The sequence below is a fragment of the Wyeomyia smithii genome, chromosome 3 (genome assembly GCF_029784165.1).
Source record: "Wyeomyia smithii strain HCP4-BCI-WySm-NY-G18 chromosome 3, ASM2978416v1, whole genome shotgun sequence".
Classification (NCBI taxonomy): domain Eukaryota; kingdom Metazoa; phylum Arthropoda; class Insecta; order Diptera; family Culicidae; genus Wyeomyia; species Wyeomyia smithii.
The window spans coordinates 257,818,358-257,840,444 of NC_073696.1; the positions used below are offsets into that span (position 1 = coordinate 257,818,358).

The 22,087-nt window shown below is 36.5% G+C and overlaps 2 protein-coding genes across 3 annotated transcripts in view; one reads left to right on the forward strand and one right to left on the reverse strand.

Annotated features, from left to right (window-relative positions):
• LOC129727608 (disheveled-associated activator of morphogenesis 1) overlaps positions 1–18,432 on the reverse strand; it is a 138,152-nt gene extending 119,720 nt beyond the window's left edge. For both annotated transcript variants that reach the window (XM_055685600.1, XM_055685599.1), the window contains exon 1: positions 17,559–18,432. In XM_055685600.1, the coding sequence (XP_055541575.1) occupies positions 17,559–17,606 (48 nt within the window). In that variant the 5' untranslated portion in view covers positions 17,607–18,432. The remainder of the gene's footprint in view (positions 1–17,558) is intronic.
• A 1,583-nt stretch (positions 18,433–20,015) lies between these two features.
• LOC129729215 (histone H2A-beta, sperm-like) lies at positions 20,016–20,324 on the forward strand. The gene has a single exon (XM_055687712.1). It carries the CDS (start codon positions 20,016–20,018, stop codon positions 20,322–20,324), a length of 309 nt encoding a protein of 102 aa, XP_055543687.1.
• Positions 20,325–22,087: the final 1,763 nt, after the last annotated feature.

Sequence of the window (22,087 nt, forward strand, 5' to 3'; positions counted from 1 at the left end):
GGCGAATTGGAATTTTTTACGTTCACTTTTTTCGGTTTGTTGTTGCCGCGGGTGAGAAGTAATTCATTACTTGGCGCTGGGGATTTGCGACTGCGATCGGCTTCTAGGCGTAATACAAGCTGATCTTTCGCTTTGCTGTGTATCGGAAGCCAACTACAGCTAATCCTGCTGTTAGAACAGGTGTTTCACTTCGGAGCGTAATTCATATTTAGAATTATGATCTTGAGCATAGTATAAGCTAATTGAGTAGTTGATAGTCGGTCCGGTGTGCGGTGGATAAATACCCTAGGCAGGGACGCTTAAATACTGAGAGGTGATGTTGAATTATTTCATATCTTCCGAACGCTACTTGTTACGAACACCATGTAAATCATGGTCAGCGTATTTGTTATAATAAAGACTGATCTTATAATAAACTTAAGCATTTTCTACACCACACAATACGGCTCAAAACTTTTTCCATGTATTTTTTCCTGAATGAGAAAAACACGAAATCAGAATAAATATGAATACCTAGAATAGCCATGTGGGCAAATGAAATTAATTTTCACATATTTAAGTTTATATATTTATGACCAATTAGAAGAAGGTCCTTCCGCATCAATTTGTGAACTCATGTAGAACACCTTATAAAACGTTTAATGGTTAATGATCGGACACTGATAAGCCTTTGGTATGGCTAGTCATTAGTTCGTTATATTTATGGTTTTGAATGGAAAGTTTACGAGTTATACATTTCTTATTTCTTGAGGGAAGGGTCCAAGGGAGCTTGAGGATAAACCCCGAACGGTCTGATTCTACTGAAATTCAAACTCATGACCATTCGCTTGTCAAAGCACACTCTGTACCCTTGAGACCGCGAGCTCCCATAATTATATGGCTTCAAATTTGCCCATCAGCTCCATAATTGCTTGCATTCCTAAACTATTTGAAGCAATTGTCAACGAAAAACTATTCTTCAGTTTAAAAACCGAATAACTGAGAAACCACATGGCTTCTTCAAGGGACGTTCAACATAGACCATTTCACTTGAATTTACAAATTATTAATTAAATGCAATTGATAATGGAAACCACGTAGAAGCTCTTCACACTTTAGCAAGGCGTCGTACACAAATTACGTAACGCATAAAGGGGGGGGGGCGGAGAGGGGGGTCAAGTCTGCGTTACTTATTATTACATAGGGGGGGGGGGGGGTAATTGAGATCGTTACGTAACTGTGATGTTTGCTCAAAACTGCAAATTTGGAGGGGGGGACAGGTTGTCCAGCGTTACGTAATTTTAGGGGGAGGAGTCATATCGAACGTTACTTATCGTTACATAGGGGGGGGGGGAGGGGGTCTGACATCTAGGTTTTTAGCGTTACGTAATTTGTGTACGACGCCCAAGATATTTGATCGCATAGACATACCAATGCTTCTCTTAAAAATGCAAAAAACTGGGCTTAAGCCAGAACTCCTGTAGTGGCTCGAGTCATATTTACCTATTACCAACAAATAGTTAAACTTTACTGACGAAACTCAAATCCGATTCTAGCCACTTCCGGTGTCCCCCAAGGCTTTCACTTAGGACCTTTCCTTTTGATCTTGTACGTTGACGAAATTTCCTTCATTCTCAACAAACTAAAAGTTTTAATTTATGTCGACGATATGAAGCTGTTTTTAGAAACAAGAAATGAAGAATCAATACATTCCGGAATGCTTCACATATTATCTTAAATACAACTTAGTAAGGGCCCAAAAAGATTCTATTGGCCTTACCTAGGGACAATTTGGCGGATTAACTTCGTTGGTTGGTACCAGTCCATCCTGTCCTTTGAGTAGTGCACTGATGCCAAATCTGGCCAAAACAGTAATGGGGTGTCATGTTTTTGGATCATGGGCAGCAGATGCCGACTGAGACACTCCCGGACTTAAGCAGCGGTATTCATGTTGTGTGATTGGCCTGCCGTATCTGTTGGCCTGCTATGATCAGTAATTTGGCTAACGTTTTGATATCGAATAAGTTGAATAAGGCTTTTTTACACAAAACTTAGGCGATAAAGATACAAGAAGTGACAAACGTTTCAATTAATTTTATTGAGTGGTTATGATAGTAATTCATCACATGTCGGTTTCGTTTGCCAGTTTCGCCTGGCCTTTTCCTGAGGATGTACACAGAATGATATTTGTTACACTTTTTGGTAATAACTTGGTATGTGTAGAAGCTATCTTTTTAGTGTCTTCTTATCAAACTTCGTCCCACACATTTTTATTTCTTTATTGGAATAATTTTATACATCCTTAATTGATTCCACATATATCCAAAGATTGACGCCAATTATCATCTCGATCATTTTAGGCTGTATTCCAGAAAAAAAAGGTAGACATATCTGTTTTATTTGTATGGGAGCCGTCCCTCTCCCCTTTCGGTGTAGGGAGGGGTATCAAACCATCATAGAAACATTTCTTGTCTCCGAAAACCTCCACATGCCAAATTTGGTTCCATTTGCTTCATAAGTTCTCGAGTTCTGCTGAAATTTGTGTTTAATTTGTATGAGAGCCCTCCCTTTTAGAAGAGGGAGGGGTGTCGAACCACCATGGTAATGTTTCTTGCTTCCAAAAACATCCACATGCCAAATTTGGTTCCTTTTTCTTGATCAGTTCTCGAGTTGTGCGGAAATTTGTGTTTTATTTACATGGGTGCTCTCCCTTCCAGAAAGAGGAGGGGTATCAAACCACCATGGAAACATTTCTTGCTCTTAAAAACCTTCCAATTTCTTGAGTAGTTCTTGAGTTATGCAGAAATTTGAGTTTTGTTTGTATGAGAACACTCTCTTCTAGAAGAGGAAGGGGTGTCGAACTACCATGGAAATATTTTCTGCTCCAAAAACTATTCACATGCAAAATTTTTTTTTCGGTTAGTTCTTGAGTTGTGGAGAAATTTGTGTTTTATTTTTATGAGAGCCCTTCCTTCCAGTACTCCACCTACTGGATGACCAAAGATGACTAAAACAAGATACCTGACTTCCAGTTTTTTCATACATTTTGCCCACGACGGTTAGTGCCAGGACCATACAAGGGTATTGAAAAAAAAATGCTCCACCTTTCGCCACCTTGCTGTTATCATCAAATTAGCAGTATTCAAATTAGTTCGACTTTCGTTCACGCACAGCGACAATCATGTCCGATGCATACTGTAACTAATTTAGACTTATATACAAAAAGGCTTCCGCTCCAACACGACTAGATGCTGGCAACACCCTCTCAAAATTCAAAGCAATTTATCTGTACTAACATTTAAAAAGGGCAATCATGTCCGATGCATACTGTAACTAATTTAGACTTATATACAAAAAGGCTTCCGCTCCAACACGACTAGATGCTGGCAACACCCTCTCAAAATTCAAAGCAATTTATCTGTACTAACATTTAAAAAGGGCTGAGTTGTTTCCTAAATCGAATCATTTCTGAATAATGAGAGAGATACAGAAAAGTTGTCAAGGGATGACCTTTAGAAACTTTTAGACAAAAATATTAACAAAATTGAATTTGAGGTCACTGAACACTGAAAAAAAACATGATTTTTAAACTTAAAAGTGATTTTAAAAAATCGGTCATCTTAGATTTTTTTCCAAAATAAGTTTTTTAGATAGGCAATTCAGCTGCCTAACGCTGTCCTGATTAAACCAAAGTGGGCACCGTTGAGGAAAATCAGTTTTTCTGACAAAAATTTTTTTAAGCGACTCCATACAAGTTTGTTTAGGAGCCGTTCGGTACGGGAATGTTGTTTTGTGTTCTGTGTTTGTTCTGTGTATGAGAATCAATGAACGAAGGCCTACTTTGACGCACACTAACGAAGCGAATCAAATGAAAGTGTTGATCATTCACGAACATTGGGTCAGAATTCACGGAACGGATAACTAGAAATCGCGATCTGATTTTTTCAAATAAATATTCAAAACTTGAAAATTTTTACCCAAGTATTTGTTTCTTGATACAGGTGGGTCCCGTTTTTGGCACGTTCCGTTGGCAACACAATTTATTTTCTAAGTCTTTCTGATCTTTCACTGATTTGTGGCTCAAAAATAATCCTCATTGTTCTCTACAAGTGTAAATAAATACAATAAATGACACATTTTTGGCTAACTCTACTGGGAGGCTGGCAACATTCTTTGAAAATTTAATGAACATTTTTGAGTGTGTAGGCCCTGCTACACTAGGAAACTTTGCATACTTTTTTATTGAAAGTTTATCTAGGCTAACATTTGAAAAGGTCTGAAGTTTGAAGCTCTTATCATATATAGATATATCTAAATAATGACGAGAGATTGAGAACAGTTGTCAATGAATGACTTCTGAAGAACTGTCTGAACTTTCATTTAAAGCAATAAATAAACTAAATTTGAAATTATACACTGAGAAATTTATTTTAAAAACAAAAAACGATTTGAAAAAAAAGGTCATCTCAGATTTTTTTAACACCAGTTTTTTAGATAAACAATTTACACTCTTAAGGAGAAAAAGTTTGAAAAAAATAGTAACTATTTCATAGTAATATAGGCTTCAAAGTGTTTCAATACAACATGCTCGCTTCTCGAACTTTCCGAGATATCGTCTGTGAAGTATCTTTATGAGTTACTGAATAAAGCTACACCCAACGCAAACGGGGAACATTTTATCATTTTATTTTTTCATTACTTTTTGTGTCTTATGACTGCGCATTATACACAAAAAGTAACAAACAAAAAGTAATAAAAATTATGACGGCCACACGCTTGTATGTGTTTCTGCAGGAGAACATACAGCCAAGCACCGCAATGCATGTGTTGGCAAGACTTCACTCGCTGCATTTGTATTGATGCAACGATCTGGTTCATTTTTGTCTCCCTTCATCCACACATAATCAGAATCTCAACCGTCAACCTCAAATGTCTAATTAGATACACTTTTGTTTCGTCCCCCAGTGTTTACTTGAAATGGAAATATGTAATACTGCCTGACCAGAGTTGCCAAAGTTGCGAATATTGTTCTGGATGGGCACAAGTTTTGTATTTTAAAACAAGTCCAAATGAGTTTCCATGAACCAATGATTATGTGCTGTAGATAGCTTGCAAGAAAGCGAATGTTTTTGTTTTTATCTAACGCAGTTTACAGATCGTGATGTCATTTTAAGACGCATTTCAGGTCTTTGAAATCATCAACGTTTGCATACTCTATGGCGGGATTTCAGCATTTTCTGCTTGGCAGCTCTTGTCATATTTTTTCGCTACTCCGTATGCATACAACGAGCGAACCAATACACGCACACCGGATGAATTGGAGATTGAAGATACTTGTAACATGTGCAACATATGCGATGGTGTGTGATTTTTCTTCGACCTGAGACGGAAAGGGAGCATTTTTCGACAGGAAAAATTTTGCATGTGGTTGAAACGACCATTATTAGATAGTCATACTCCCGTAAAACGTGCTAAATATATGACAGTATGTGTTGTTACTTGACTGGGGAAGAATTTTATTGCCTTTTAAGTAATGGATTTTTTACCTAAAAGACAATTTTGCGCTATTGCTTTCTTCTTATTCTTTGAAATATTGAGATTTTTCTGTGTGACCGGACTTTTTTGTCACCCTGTAGGTGATTTTCGGGCTCCTGGATAAAAGCGAAATTTGTCCGAGACATCGAAATCATTTTTAACTCGCTCTGGATAAGTCATAAATTAGGACATTTTTTCAAATCCTGCGCTAGGTGATTGCCGAAAACCTCGGGAATTTAGCAAAGTATTCTAAGAGTTTTCGGTATTAATTTTAAGAATTCCGCATAAGGAGAATTCAAGGCTATCGAGTTTATGGCGAATCTTAATCATAAATTTCACTGAAATATGTTGCTGCCATTGTCACAAACATCGAAAAGAAATCTATCGGCTTTTAAAATTGCTTGTGAATAATTTTTTCTTTCTGTAGAGCGAAGAAACTTTAAAGCTTAATTACCTTAACTTCGATACATGAGTTTGAATGAGATAAATAGCCTAAAAGCTTACAAATATGTTATATTCCACTGTCTGAAAATTTGAAGCGAATCGATCAAATAGGTTATTTTCTACAGATTTTTTTCCGTTATGCAATAAGATGTGGGAACCCTTTAGATAACGAATCGCAGCTGTTTCAACAAACAATAGATCTACTAGTTAAAATTTCTCAGTTTTTCAAGACTTTCGTATTCTTAATGAAGTTTTCAACCTTTCGAACATGGGTGCCAGTTTTGTCGATTTTCAGCCTGTCGTAGGAGACGCAAAAATGAAATATAGTATGGTCACTTGTTGATATCTTTTCGTAATTTTAACTGTACGCCAGCGGTTGGATGCCAGGTCTGTGTCAAATACGAGATTAAGTGTCTTGATCAAGCCTTGCATCAATCCGGAAACCATTTTCTCGAACAGCTAGCGTTCAACCAAAAAAAGGGGAGGTGGACGCATTCAAACGTTGTTCGTTGGAGGCTTGAACGGATGCTGTTTGGACATGCGTTTGGTGTGATTGTGAGTGTGTTCACCGATGGTAACCGTAGCCGGCTGTCGCCGAGAATCTGCGAAAGTACAAGTAACCGAAGGGGCTCGAATAACGGTAATCGAAGAGATGGAATAAAATTCCCTCAAATCTGTTCTACATATGATATCACCAGCAGATGACAGTGCTTACTGTTTCCTTAAGCATGGTCGGGATTTTCAATCGCATTTACCTGAAACAAGAAGAAAATAACTCGAATTAGTATAATTGCAGAGAACAAAACTGCCTAATCAAAACAAAACCAGTGAAGTCATAATATTTCCTCATGGAAGCAATTAAAAGTAACCGTTTAGGCTATGAAAACGATACCGTTCACTCGCAGTGTGGAGTGTCTGTTTGTAGGCTTGAAAAAACTGTGCACTCTTGGAAAACAACGAAAGTGAGGTTTAATCCCAACCTACTGTCGGGTGTTTGTATTTCACCGACAGGTGTTAACGGCGATTAAATCCAGCCGGACTTGAATCATGCGCACACAAATATAAATGAATGGATTAAGAGCAAGAAGCACGGTATGCGTTTTCGTGATTTATGGCTTCCATTCTTCCCATTTTTTCTGCAGCAGCCGGAGAAGCGGGCCCGTTAGGAGACTTCGCCCTCTGAAGCATCAGACAGACAGACCATGCATGCGGACAGACAGACCAGCCAGTCAGTGGGAGAGCCTCGCTCTAGCTCCCATCGGTAAAATTTTTTAATTTGGCAATCAATCGAAGCGTGGCCGAGAATCACCGAAAATGTAACAAACAGCTCTCTGCCGTACGGGCCTCTGGAGGAAAAACAATGGATTCATTTCGTGCTCTGGTAATTTGGCCCATTTAGGCAGTTGATTTGGGCAATGAGGAAGTGTGGCTTGCTTGTGTGTGTGCGCAGCAGCAACATCATCAGATGATACGCGTTCGTGTAGGGGCGCCTACATATTCCACTCCGGACGCTAGGCAAAACTGGAACGGGATCTCTGCGGTTTAATCCCACAGGAGGTTCACATTTTTTTTTTGGGTAATTGAAATACGAGCTTTATTGGTCAGTGGTTAGCCTGGGGTAGTATACTTTCGAATACCGTTCCACTTCGGTGCTAATTTTCAGTTGAACGTTAGCATTTGTTCGAATTTCAAACTGAACCGCTATGCAATTGAAGTTTAGATTTCTATATGCAACAAAAAAAATCTGCATGACTACCGATTTCAAACTTCAAAATGTATATTTCGTTTATACATTAACGGAGGACGCATCGGTTACTTCTCTTTGATCTCTTCGCAACATATAAGGCCAACAATACAAAAAGTGACTACAAAATCACCAAAAAAACGCAATAAATATTCAATCGACCGCTTATTCTCCAATGTGCAGTAAAAAGCAATGGATCTTTAAATAGCCTTTCGATAAAAAAAAATCACGGCGAAGAAGTGTACACACGGCAGGGTCAAAGTTATTACCGGTGGTTCTTAGCGGCGGAAGACAGAGGGAAACCAAACCCGAACCGGACGCAACGATTTACGATAAACATTAACATCCGAACCTTTGGAATGAGCTAAAAATAAATATTCAACGATTGATTGCTGTCTTACCTCAAAATAAATCCCTCTCGCATTTCGATCCCACCAAGTCACGGACTCACGAAAAACCTGGCCAGAGGTCAACCGGAACGGTTGCAACTGTTGGTTGGCCGTGGGAAACGCAATCACGACAATTGCAACTCAAAAGACATTGAAACCCTTTTTCCAACTTTGCGAAGGATTCACGTGAATGCGCCGCCGACAATTCCTTTTTTGCGAATAAATGTACGAAAACGGAAAAGCAGGCAATCTCTTTTTCAGCTTTTGCGCGATTCGTGTTTCGGCTGCGCGTCGAAGCCATAAAAGTCAATTAGCAGGCGCGCATAACCCATAAGGTTGTGTCGAATGTGAATAAGCCAATCTTATTCGCTTTTTTTTTTGTTGCTGTTATACCGTACATATTGTATTATTTTGTTTTATTTGAAGAGGAAAAAGCCGTCATGAGATGTTTCCTCTCATTGCTGCAAATACGGCTGCATTTACTCAGTACTCGGTACTGACTCTGCATGCAAATGTGAACGTGTAGATTCCATGACGATGGGGAAGCTATTTTCGACAACCTTGGCAGTGATCTTTGCGACGAATCGTTTGAAAGTGCAGCAACGCGTTGAGCGTACATTTTACCGTGCAATCAGTTTGATATGCGGATTATGGCATGAAATATGACTTCACTTACTTTCACTCGAGTCGACTTGCGGTGTATTACAGCATAGTCATGTAATGATATTGAAATGGTTTCTTTCTAGCAGGTAAGCGAATTTGAAAGTATGACACAAGTCGCTGCCATCGTTTGATGGAATTATTAGATTTTTAACCATATTGGCTAATTTCTCTTTTTTATTTTTTATCACAGCCACACAGCGCTTTCACCATTTCTATTAATCAAACCGTTTTTTTTTATTTTTTCCTTTTTTCATTTCGCATTGTTTTTAATTTTTATTACATTACTTTTTTGCTTTTTATAGCATATACATCTTTTTTGTTCTATCAGAGGCGCAACTAAATTCTTGCTTTTTTTTGAATAAAAATGCAGCTTTGTTTTGAAAAAGCCTGCAACCGTTTGGAAATGGCTTGGTGGGTAATTTCTAATACTAAAGCAAGCTGTTCCTGCGTTTGGCATAGATCCAATTCAGCGTTTTCAAAGTTTTTTTTGCCTTTCTTCGCGCGGACAGTCGTCAACATCGAAATTATCGTTTTTAAAACCACAGAATCACGCTACGTTGTTTCATTTCGAGCAGCATTTCCGTAATTTTTTTTTTAACTTTCGGTGCGCTTCAGCCGCCGTTTTCTTCAAACATTCTGCGAATGAAATCAGAAAAGTAACACTTCGCACGAATGATGATTACTTAGCACAAAATCAGATATTTTCACACAAATAAAAATCCTATATGACGTCACAATAAAATCATAAACGTTTCAAAGTAATTTGTTCACCATTTGTCGCAGTTTGGTTCATCACGTTTGAGATATGTGTGTCAAAATCTACCAGCACTTTCTGCTGATGCCATTATTGACAAAAAGCGAGAACTTAGTTACGCACCTAACATAATTTTTACCATATTTACACTGGTCAACACAGGTGTGGCCCTAAAACTCAAACTGGGAAAAAAATTAACACCAACATTTTTTAGAGACTTCAATGAGTTTTCTTGTTTATGAGAAACGTTGAAACGACGAACCCGGCGAGCAATTACTATACGATACTTTGACGAAAGTTGATGCATTTCTACACTGGCTAGAGGCACCAAATTTCTCAGGAATGGTTAAATTGCTATAATCTTTCTAGGGCAACTATTTTGAGCTTTAGGGCAGCATTTTTCCGCTTTTGTCGACCAGTGTTATATATAGTCTACAATTTTTGTTTCGCTTTATATACAATAATTGAATCTTATATATAATCGAACGTTTTGTTGTTTTTCATTAATTAATTTTTTTGCCTAATTCCCCTAAAGTCAGAAAACACATTTCATAGAAAATAATTATATCTTGTAGTTATTTTTGATGTAATTGCAATCAAACGTGAAATAATTTGATCAGTGTATATTGTTTTGTTTACTTCTAACCATAAACGTCAATTGTTTTTTTTTCAATTTTTGTTTTTTAAAGATTTTTTACCTTTATTTTCAATTTTTATTTTAAGCAGCGAATGTGGGTTTGACAATTGAAAGATATACTTGATGGGGGAATCGTTAATTAAAAATTTTCAAAAAAATAAAGTTCAGCAGGTGAAATTCGAACCCACAGCTTCTAATCTCCGGTCAGATGTGTTTTCATTACACCACCACAGGACGTATAACTCGGTCTTGCCAATGAGCTATTTTGTATCACTTGCACACTTTTCGCACGTCATGAATTTACTCAGAAAAGAGTATTGTTTGGTGGCTGGCTTTTTTATTTTTAATTAGTTTTTCATTAGCTTTTCATTTTTTTCATTGTTTTTTGTTTTATTTGTTTTATAATGTTTTTAGTTTTTATTTTTTTTATTTATTTAATTTATTTTTATTTTTTATATATTTACTATTTTTTTCATTTCTTTTTATTTTGTGAATCAATTGAAGAATGTCCATTATTACGTAGTGCAGAAATAACCATTTTCGACTCCCATCCTTTTGTATAGGTTTTCAAAATTTATATCTATTGATAACTTATAACACAGTTTATATGATTTTTGAGTGGTTTGCCAACCTCATTATTCTCATCATTTTCGAATTATCATTAGGTTCTGCATGTTTTTCAATTAAATTGAATTTATTTTCTAAGCAGTGCTCTTTTCACCATTTCCATGGATTTGATAGTTTTCATCAAATCACAGATTCTCTACCGAGTCAATCATTTTGATTTTTTTAGCATTTTTAACGCTCAACATTTTCGACATTTTTAATTTTTTTTTTTGCTTTTCGAATAATATCGAATTTATCTCAGCAGTGCGCACCGTGAAGAACTTCTGCTTCTCACTAGATTGATTCACCACTCTTGTTTCGTTCAGCTGTGATGCAAACAGTAAGTGTATTAAATATTTTCTGCGAGCAGCAGAAACATAGCACACAGCAGAAGAGAGAAGTGTGGTGCAAAAAATCATTACACGCAGCGCTCATACTGGGCAAGACGTGAGCGGTGTCTTTTCACTCTGCTCTTTCCGCATATTGAGAAGAATAACAAGCCTGTGCTATACCATTACCGTAAGAGAGTTTCCATGCCAAATGATCTGGAAATCCGTAAAAATTCAATCGAATTTTTTGATCGAATGAATTTTCGCATAAGTTTGGCTTAGCAAACCGCGTATTTTTCACAGATGGCAGAATGTTTTAAAATCAAGAGTAATTTTCTATGAAGGCGTATGCATTTTGGCTTAATTTATCATTTCGAAGCATTCAAAGAGTTGCAGCTCTGTAACCTTTGCTTATACAGGAAAACGGTCTGAGAGAAAATTGTAGCGAACAAATGTATCCATGTAATGAAAAACAATGAAAAAAAAATTTTTTTTCCGGCGCGAAAATTTCTCAATGAAACTAATTTTTGAAAAATAATTAATTTCGTCGATTTCTTTTATATCAAAGCTCAAATAGACAATATTTTATAAAAAAATCCAACATTTTCCATATTTAACATTTTAACATTTTTGCCCATTGCACCATTTTCAATTTCAACATTTTTAACATTTTTGCCATTTATATTAATATGAAATATATATAACATTTTTTTAACCATTTCAAATTTTGGCAATCGTTCAATTTAGAAAAATTTAAATTTTGGGAACTATTCAATTTTTTTACATTTTTAACATTTTTAACATTTTTCCAGAGAAATTCGGCTTTTCAGTGTTAACGGTGGATCAGAACGCTACTAAGTTTTATGTCCAACATTTCGGCCTTCGAACTTACCCTCTTAATATATAAGAAGGCCAAGTCCAAAGCCCGAAACGTCGGACATAAAACTCAGTAGCGTTTCGATCCACTGTTAAGTCTGCAAATCCGTATTTCTAACACTCTCAACTATTTTAACATTTTTAACAATTTTAACAAATTTAACATTCCTAACATTTTAAACAATTTTTTACAATTTCTTCATCTTTAACATTTTTTAAATTCTTACCATTTTAAAAAATTTTTTAATTTTTGAAATATTTACTACTTTTAACAATTTTAAAAATTTTAACATTTTTAATATTTTCAACATTTTTAACAACATTTTCAATATTTTCCACATTTTTATCGTTTTCACTATTACATATTAACATTTTTAATACTTTCAACATTTTTAACATTTTTAACAATTTTAACAATTTTAACAATTTTAACATTTTTAACATTTTTAACATTTTTAACATTTTTAACATTTTTAACATTTTTAACATTTTTAACATTTTTAACATTTTTAACATTTTTAACATTTTTAACATTTTTAACATTTTTAACATTTTTAACATTTTTAACATTTTTAACATTTTTAACATTTCTAACATTTCTAACATTTTTAACATTTTTAACATTTTTAACATTTTAAACATTTTTAACAATTTTAACATTTTTAACATTTTTACCATTTTTAACATTTTAAACACTTTTAACATTTTTAACATTTTTAACATTTTTAACATTTTTAACATTTTTAACATTTTTAACATTTTTAACATTTTTAACATTTTTAACATTTTTAACATTTTAACATTTTAACATTTTTAACATTTTTAACATTTTTAACATTTTTAACATTTTTAACATTATTAACATTTTTAACATTTTTAACATTTTTAACATTTTCAACATTTTTACACATTTTTAACATTTTTAACATTTTTAACATTTTTAACACTTTGAACATTTTTAACATTTTTAACATTTTTAACATTTTTAACACTTTTAACATTTTTAACATTTTTAACATTTTTAACATTTTTAACATTTTTAACATTTTTAACATTTTTAACATTTTTAACATTTTTAACATTTTTAACATTTTTAACATTTTTAACATTTTTAACATTTTTAACATTTTTAACATTTTTAACATTTTTAACATTTTTAACATTTTTAACATTTTTAACATTTTTAACATTTTTAACATTTTTAACATTTTTAACATTTTTAACATTTTTAACATTTTTAACATTTTTGACATTTTTAACATTTTTAACATTATTAACATTTTTGGAAATTCTTAACATTTTTAATATTTTTTACAATTATTAACATTTTAAACATTTTTATTATTTTCAAATTTTAATATTTCATAGGGCACTATGTGTTTAACAACTTCAACATTTTTACAAATTTTCAAATTTTTAACATTTTAAACATTTTGCTGCAATTTTTCATTTTTAACATTCTTTGAATTCTTACCATTTTTAACATTTTTTAAATTTTTGAAATATGTAGGGTATCGAACGTCTTCGTCAGTGGTTTTCTTCGGCCCTTTTTTGCTTAAGATTGCTGCAGAAAACCACTGACGAAGACGTTCGATACTCTACTACTTTTAACAGTTTGATAAATTTTATCATTTTTAATATTTTCAACATTTTCAACAACATATTCAATATTTTTAACATTTTCAACATTTGGAGTTTCAACCATTTCTATCATTTGTAGTATTTGCAACATTCTCAAAATTTTTAACATTTGCAACACATTTAACAATTTTATAATTTACAAAATTTTGAACGATTTCAGTATATTTTGAGGGAAATACGGCTTTTCAGTATCAACGGTAGATCAAAACGCTAATCCACAAATGTATTAAGGACTGTTTTTCAAATTTTCAACACCCCTCTCCTCCCATAATGAAGCTTTGTTGGATTTTTGTTACCCCTCTCTTCCCCACAAATCTTGAGTAAGATTTTCTCTCTAAGTTTGAAAATTAGCAAGTATATTTTCTAATCTCAATTTCAAAAGAAGTGACTAACATTAACATCAATACCAAATCTCGACGTAAAATAAACCTGTCTTATAGTTTCCTAACAATACCACATTAAATTTGCGCATTTATGGCTAAAATCTGCTTTTCTTCTAACCCTTTTCAAATGAGTTCTTATTTTTTCTTCTTTGCGCCCCTTTAAATGCGCCTTTATTTTGAAAACAATGTTGATCCGCCTTTTACTGTCGCCTTACGAAATATTTCGCAAATAAGCCCGTTGCTTCAAAACAATGTAAAGGGCCTAGTTCCAAAGTATCTTTTGTTTTGGTTAAACTGTTTTGTAGCCCTTCACTAAAAACTTGATTTAAATATTATTATCGATTTATACAAAAGAAAGAATTCTTGCCATGAATTTTGTAAGTCTTTTGGAAACCAATGATGTAATAAAACGATTTGTTTACATTTTGTTAGTTGCGTCCTAATCGCGAATCACTCCGGACTTTCTTATACATATTCTCATTTTAATCTGAGGGTTTTTGTTGTTGAGAAGGAGAACCTCAAAAAAAAATCCAAAATTTTGAATATCACCCGATATAACATTATTGTTATTTTTCACATTTCACATATTCTGTGTAACTTTTGCAATTCCGAACTTGAAAAAAAAAAATATTTCCTTGGAATTGTGTATATGACACATATTACTCATATTATTCAGGTGCTTATTACGGGAGTCACTTCACGGTCAGGAAATCAGAGTGAAGTGAACAAAATCCTATTACGGGACTCACGTAAGTGAGAAAAGCGTCGCAAGGTGACATCTGCCGTGAAATCTGGGTTTTTATGAGTGTCATATGAGTGAAATGGAAACGGAAAAAGCGACGTTTCGCGTGGAATTATTTCACGACCATTTTGAACGATGAAATGATTCCACGAAGATGCCATAAGCCTTAAAGTTGATTGATTTGTGATCTAATGGTAAATATTGGATTTATTCTTCAGTAACGAAACGAATCAGAATTTGATCCGTACCTTAAAGCGGTAAAATTTTCATTTTTTGCCCGATGAAAAAAAAACGCAACTAGTTCAAAAAATTTTCGATACCGAAAAAAAACATTTTTTTTAATGCCGAATGTCTTAGAAATGCAGAACACGTCAACATCTGGTGTTATCTAAAAAAAAGGAAAAAACGACTTTCTGGGACTTAGGGATTTTTGAGCTGGGAAACAATCTCATTTCACTTGTCCTATTCTCAATTTCACTTCACTGTCAATCTCACTCCCCGCAGGTGATTCTTGTCACCTCACTTGAGGTGGAATCGGGAATAGGTCTAAAAAAGTGAAGTGAGCGTGAGAGTAAAATATATATCACCGTGAAGTGACTCCCGTAATAAGCACCTCAATCTTCATATTAATCAATTAAATCAAATATTAACCTCTTCAAGGGTTTATTGATTTAGTTGTGATTGTTCTTACATTTTTACAAACACGCCAAAAACAGTTAATGTTTTCATTGGCCTATGCTAACGGTATACCATTTTAATCTGCTGTGAGATCACTAAACTCCATCCTCCAATTAGCGGACTTTGAATTGACGAAACAACATCAGCAGCGACTGGTCCACTGCTCTGCAGATCCCCCAAAACGTCCATTAACAACATGTATTTATCGACGTGTCTGGTAGCGTCTTCCCAGCAGCTGTTCGCCTGCGGCCTACGGAATCTGTGCGATAAGAAAAATGCCAAACCGATAATGCTGAAAAATGCTGACACGTTTTTTTTTTTCTCGCTTCATGATTTCCCTGACGAAATTACCCTGCTATGGTGGTATGGGGCAGCTGCCAGCAATGTTCTGCCTCGAGTGGGGAAGTCTGGCTCTGCTGATTGCGGGCTAGACTGGGTGAGCTCTAGAAGCGCTCGACAAGTCACGTACCACGGCTCTGACGGTCTGTCTGACATAAGCGTGTACAACTTAACTCGGAGTGGCTTGGAAGCACCCGAGGAAAAGCCAAACCGTTGTCGGTAGCTCGGTGGCTCTGGGACCGACATTTATTTCAGCTCCGATTAGGCAAAGAGTGTTTTATTTTTTTTTTCTCTAAATGTCAGTATGTTGTTTGTTTACGATACCGATCATGATAAACCGAATGAACCCGGAGGCTGGACGAAGGCAATAAACAGTCATCCTAACAGGTTTAGGTCTAAACTAGCCACAATCAGAGGAAAAGGCCGCTGCTTTGAAGTGGCCCGATTTTATACTGGTTTGGAAGTGGTTATTGGTCTATCATTGAGAAAGTTTTTGCCGCGAATAAATTAAGCAAACAGTTCTCGATGATTTTTTTTCATTTGAATAATAAATAATTCATCTTAAAATTAAAACATTAAGTGCGATCGAAATTTCTTCACCTCCCTAACTAAATCAGACGCCGTCTGATTCCGCTAACGAACGACTTGAATTCGCATTCGCTTGCCCTGAATTGTTAGGGTGTGCCTTACAACCGGTACCCAGAAACTTGCCGCATTCGCTCCGTTATTCGAGCGGTGTTGTAACCAAATCTAAACGGCTCCACTTGTTGCCATTATTTACCTTTCTTACTGAGAGGCAGAAACTCCACGTCGCGCTCGAAAGATTGGAACAGGTCTACGTCGCACCCATAAACACGATTTATTGTGCGGAAAATGTTGACCTACCGTTTCTAGCGCCATGTTATGGCACGAAAAACTTCAGCATGAACTCTAATCGGTCCCGACAACCGGGAGTGGCTTGGGATTATCTCGTTCACGGCCCAACAGGCTGAAGTGAGTGACTTTTGATCGGCCTGGCAGGAGGCTGTGTTTGGGTGCACACAACTCCGCACAAGAACTTCGCAAAGAATCGTATAGGGGTAAGAGCGGTTAGAAAGGTAGTTTTTTCTTCCTTTCAGTTGATTGCTTCAGATTTGTTTGTGGGAGAGTTCACCGCTGTGGGTCACGAAATTAGTCTAGATTGACAACCTAGGGTTGGAGTAGTTATTAAACTACAAGAATTTTTTTCAGCATCAAACAGAAAACAGTTGTGAAAGACCTGCATGCAGCTTAAGTTTTTTTTTCGTTTCTGGAGTGTTTACATTTTTCTCTTTATTTTATTCATCAAAAATAATATGAAGTAATGTGGGTGCACTTCTGAAAATTGGAGTCTATCCTTGTGAGTTTCCTTTCGTTAGGAAATTTGATCTCGAAAACTCCTCTCATATATTTTTTAAAATTCACCGTTTAAAACCTTATTCTACTATTCAACTCTCCTCTTGTTTTAATATACGTGATGACTTCTTTCTCCTCCCGAGAGTATATTTATATTTCATAATGTTCTTTTACTGTCTTCAAGGGATTCTGTTTTCTTTCTTTTCAATTTTCTCGAATCCGAATTGGAGTTGGATATGGGTTGTAATCCTCGGTACCTTCACTAGCGTTTTATAGAAACAGTATATTGTTTACTGAAATCGTTGAAATATTTTTCCTAACACTTTGTGAAGTTGGAATGTGAATAAGGTAGAAGGAAACGTAACCAGTTTCCTCATAAATTCGGTCAGAAACGGAGGACAAACCAATTACTTTCCGCTACTACGTAAGCATTACTAACACATACCGTATTGATTTTCTCCATCAAAACTTCGAAGTTGTTTTTGCTGCACATTTTGACGGCCGGGTAAACTTCCGCGAAAATCGTTTGAACTTTCCGATGTCAAAACAAATGAATTCCCAAGTGTAGCTTGCAGTCGTTCGATTCCACCACTGTGTTTAACGCATGACGCACGTCAAACTTGATAACATTTTTTTCTTCACTGACACACAGTTTAGACAGGTTGGCTGAGACGGTATCCGAATCGAAGCCGCTAATTCATTCTTTGCCTTGGCGGAAATGTCGAAAGGTCACATCGAAGGATTACGTTCAACTTTTTCCTTTCACCGTCACACAATACACGCTAAATTGAGTAAAATCGTTTCGAGAGACAATATTTCACATTATTTTTGTTTTACTCAATCACACGCACACTTAACTGCTATCCAGCTTCACCTACTATTACTTCTATTAGGTACTACTACTACCAGTTTCCGAATCGCTAATCCATAGCGACTCAAAACAACTCGTTAATCACTTTTACTTTCGAGATTATGTTTCCGATATCTATCGGATCTCCGCACGCCTCTTCCTCGGTTCGACGATCGATTCCAGCTCTTCAACAGACTCTCGTACGCGTGCACATTCCTTTCGGTACGAACCGCGGTCGTAACCCGATCGATTTCGGGGCCCACAGCATCCGTAGTATCTATGATCACACAAACACACGCAAACGCGCACCGCTTTTACTCTTGTTGTCTTTCGAACTATGCAAAGCAGTCAAAATATAGCTAATAAATCATCTGAAAATGCGCGCACCCAATGCCCAAAAGCGAAACAAACTAAAGGTGGAAAAAATTTTAAGAGAAAAAATAAACACGATGGTAACTCTACCGCTGACCACGGACGAATGACGATCGTGATCGGCTGCAGCCCGTCAGCTAGCTGTCTATCAGTTAGCAGCAGCAGCAGCGGTGAGAAAACGCGAACCAGCCGCCAGCACCCCGAACGCGAACGAGAGGTGGGCTCCCGCGAAGAAGCCATCGAACGCAGGTGTTTCTACTTGCAAACCGTGTTTCTACCGGGGCAAACCGCGCGAGTGCTCTCTGTTGACAGCGAATGAACGGGCGCGAGGTACTCACTCTCCGTGGGACCGCTGGCACACGTGGTGAGTTTGCCGGCGGTCGATGCCGGTTGCTTTGTTTGATGCAATTGGCAATGAAGATGTAGAATTGCCACTTCTGCCTTTGAGTTCAAATTAATTTCAATTAAACATCTGAAAGCAGTTCCATATATTTGCGCAGAAATATATTTTAATGAAATTGATAAATCGAGTTTTAAGTTCTTTTGCATAACTTGCAAGCTGTGTTTCCACTTTCGCTGAGTTCTCCATTTGGGTATGACGATGAAACGTAAACGACGCGAATGAACCGTGTTAGGCTGCCCAAAAAAATAATTTCAAAGCTGAATATCCTTCGTTTGGATTTTACACGGCTTAAAAAAATAGGGTAAGGTAAAGTTCAACTTTATTCTGCCGTAACTTTTAAATGATCCCGGCAGCGTGTAAATCGATAATAAGCGTACGTCGAAAACGCCCATAGTTACACACTGAAATTACTCAATTTGACTTATAGGGACCTCTAATCGATTTTTGGATGATTTTTATATTTTTGCTCTTCTAGTAATAAAGTATTACCACATAGACACACACAGAATACATACAGAAAATGCTCAACTCATCTAACTGAGTCGAGTGCTATAAGGCATTCGGTTCGTCGGACTACATTTAGATATTCGGTTTGGCAAGTGACTACTATACCTTTCCAGAAGAAGGGCAAAAAGTATGTTACAAACACTTGCTTGAAAACTTTCTTAATTGTTAATTGGAATACCCATTGGGTTTTTTGATTGATTGATTTCTTCTGAAGGGACTTTAACCCCAATCGGTCATTCGTCCCTTGGAGTATTGGGAGTATAAAGATTGTATTTTCGAATGGCTGTAGCAGACATTCAAAACTATATACAAATTTATAAGAAACCTGAAATAAATGGTTTAATAATGTTCAGTATATCCGTAACTCTCCTATTAAAAAAAAGTGAACGAATAAGACTCTCACAACATGGTTTGTGGTTCGTTTTTATAGACATAATTGAAGCTTGATTTTACAAAAGTGAATCCTCTGGTTATTGCGGGCTTTACTCTCCTGCACCGTTCTTTTGAAACCTGAACCATGTCAATGGATGAGTGCAGAGCAAAGTCAAAACAAGAAATACTTTCACCATTTGTATTGACAATCACCAACACTTCTCTGAGTATTGCTTTTTACCGTGACCATTTACAAGCTTGTTCGAGACAATGAAAATGTCGATTTTTCATGGGCCTATCGTCATATCATCGTCATTTTTTTTAAGTTTGGCGCGAGATGCGGCAGTTTTTAGTGATCGTGGAAGTATTTGCCCGTTTATCGATAACACGATATAACAATGGCACCTAAATTGAAAAAAGCTATTCCGAAATCCCGTCGAGCTGGACTAACTTTTCCAATGGGTCGTACCCTCACAATACTTGAAAAGGGCAAGTACGCTGACCGCATCGATGTAGGGGCCGGTGTGTATATGGCTGCTACCTTGGAATATCTGGTAGCGGAAATTTTGGAGCTAACAAGAAACGCGGCTAAAGACAACAGAAAAATGCGTATTATTCCTCGACACATTCAACTGGCGGTTCACAATGACGATGAATTAGGCGAACTGTTGAAGAAAGTTTTTTTTTGCGAAGGCCAAGGACCCTAAGCCGACGCTATACACTGAAAGCCAGGAGTATTAAAAAAATCAGTTAGCTACATTACTGCGTGATTTTTGTTTTTAAATGTTTTTTCTTTCATTTAGAGATATGGTTACAGTTAGTAGCTTAAGACGTCTGAATTGCTAAGTAAATACCTAAACTATAACTTAATAGTTATGTTTCTGCGTGACTTTTTAAACTATGTTTTGTTTCAGTTAAAGATATGTAAACAGTTAGAAACTTAAGACCTTAATACGCATTGAAAAAACTACCCATGCAGCATAGTAACCCATGAGTCAGCAGAAAAAAATTGACAGCTCTATCAGTCGAACCTTGACCGTGATGGCGATAACAGTGGAGCTACTCCGTTCAGAAGTATGCGCGTTCAAAGAACGCCGCCGCGTCGAAAACGGACATCGTGCGGCACTTTGTGAACGCCGAATACGCCGAGCGGAGAGAAGCTCCAAAGGATGCTGAAGAGGAAGACCGAGCAAAAAGTGGCTACACCGCTGCGTGCACTTAGTCGGGAGGTCAGTGCGTTTGGTTAAATAGTGAAAAAGTACCTGACGAACATGGACATACATGTCAGGAAGCGGTCCCGTCCACTGGTCTCGGACCTACAGGCAATGACGCAGCGGCATCAGCTGAACCAGATGGTCAAGTCAATTTTTCCGGCGAATCGCAACGTGGCGGTGGTGATGGACGACGAGACCTAGCTCACCCTGGATGACAACGCCTGCAGGGCACTTCGTATTCTACTTCCCCACGAAGGGGATGAAGTTCATTTCACACACCAAGTTCCCCAAGAAGGTGCTTCTGTGGCTGACAATCATCGAGAAGGGGATGTCAACAAAGCCGCTCTTCTTTCTCTCCGAACTGGCCGTGAATGGGGAAATTTATGGTACGAAGTACCTGCCTGCCTTCGTCAAATGCCATAAGGGCGAATAGGCGGTGTTCTGGCCGGATCTGGCGTCGGACTACTACTGGAAGCGTTAGAAGAGATGGAGCGGCTAAATATCGATTTAGTACTCAAGACGGTGAACCCTCCCAACGTCACGGCTGTGCCCCATCGAGAATTTATAGACAGACCTAAAGTGTAAAATCTACTTCAACAATTTTGTCGCGAAAACTGAGGAGGAATTGATGTATGAAACAAAGAAAGAACTCAAAAACATGCCTACCTACACGCATATTCTCATCCGCCATGGCAAATGTTACGGGTAATTGCAGGAGGCCGATCGCAAGGGCGTAAATTTTTTGGAAGTAAGCTAATATAATTACCTTAAATGAGAAATTTATCAAACTTGAAAATTTGTTACAGAGGTGGGTTGGCTTTCTCTTGAGGAATTAAAACGACTAAATTTCTTGTGCCGTGTCAAACAAATGTTGTGTACAAAAAAAAAACGATTAAATTTTGTTCAACCTGACGTTTCGACCTTTGGTTCAGGCCTTTATCAAAGAGTACTACGGAATAAAATTATCAATTAACATAATTACATGTACTAACTAACAACACAAAAACTAAAACTCACATACTAGTCTGCCGTTTTTCGTTTCTTAAACATTAAACATCAATTCTTGAAGGTTTTGCGTTGATTATTTGTCCTGCATTATTTGTCGTATGTTATCTAATTAGTTGGTGGAATAAATATTCAAATCTCGGGAACAAATGACTTGGCGGAAAACTAAACTGTATCCGGCCTTTTTAAATGAAGAGTGATCTACACGAAAAACTTAACGCTTCACTGGAAGCTGACGAGCAAAAAAAAAA

Bases quoted from the DNA above. Each gene is read 5' to 3' on its own strand.
- LOC129729215 (XM_055687712.1), top strand. From the start codon at position 20,016: ATGGCACCTAAATTGAAAAAAGCTATTCCGAAATCCCGTCGAGCTGGA.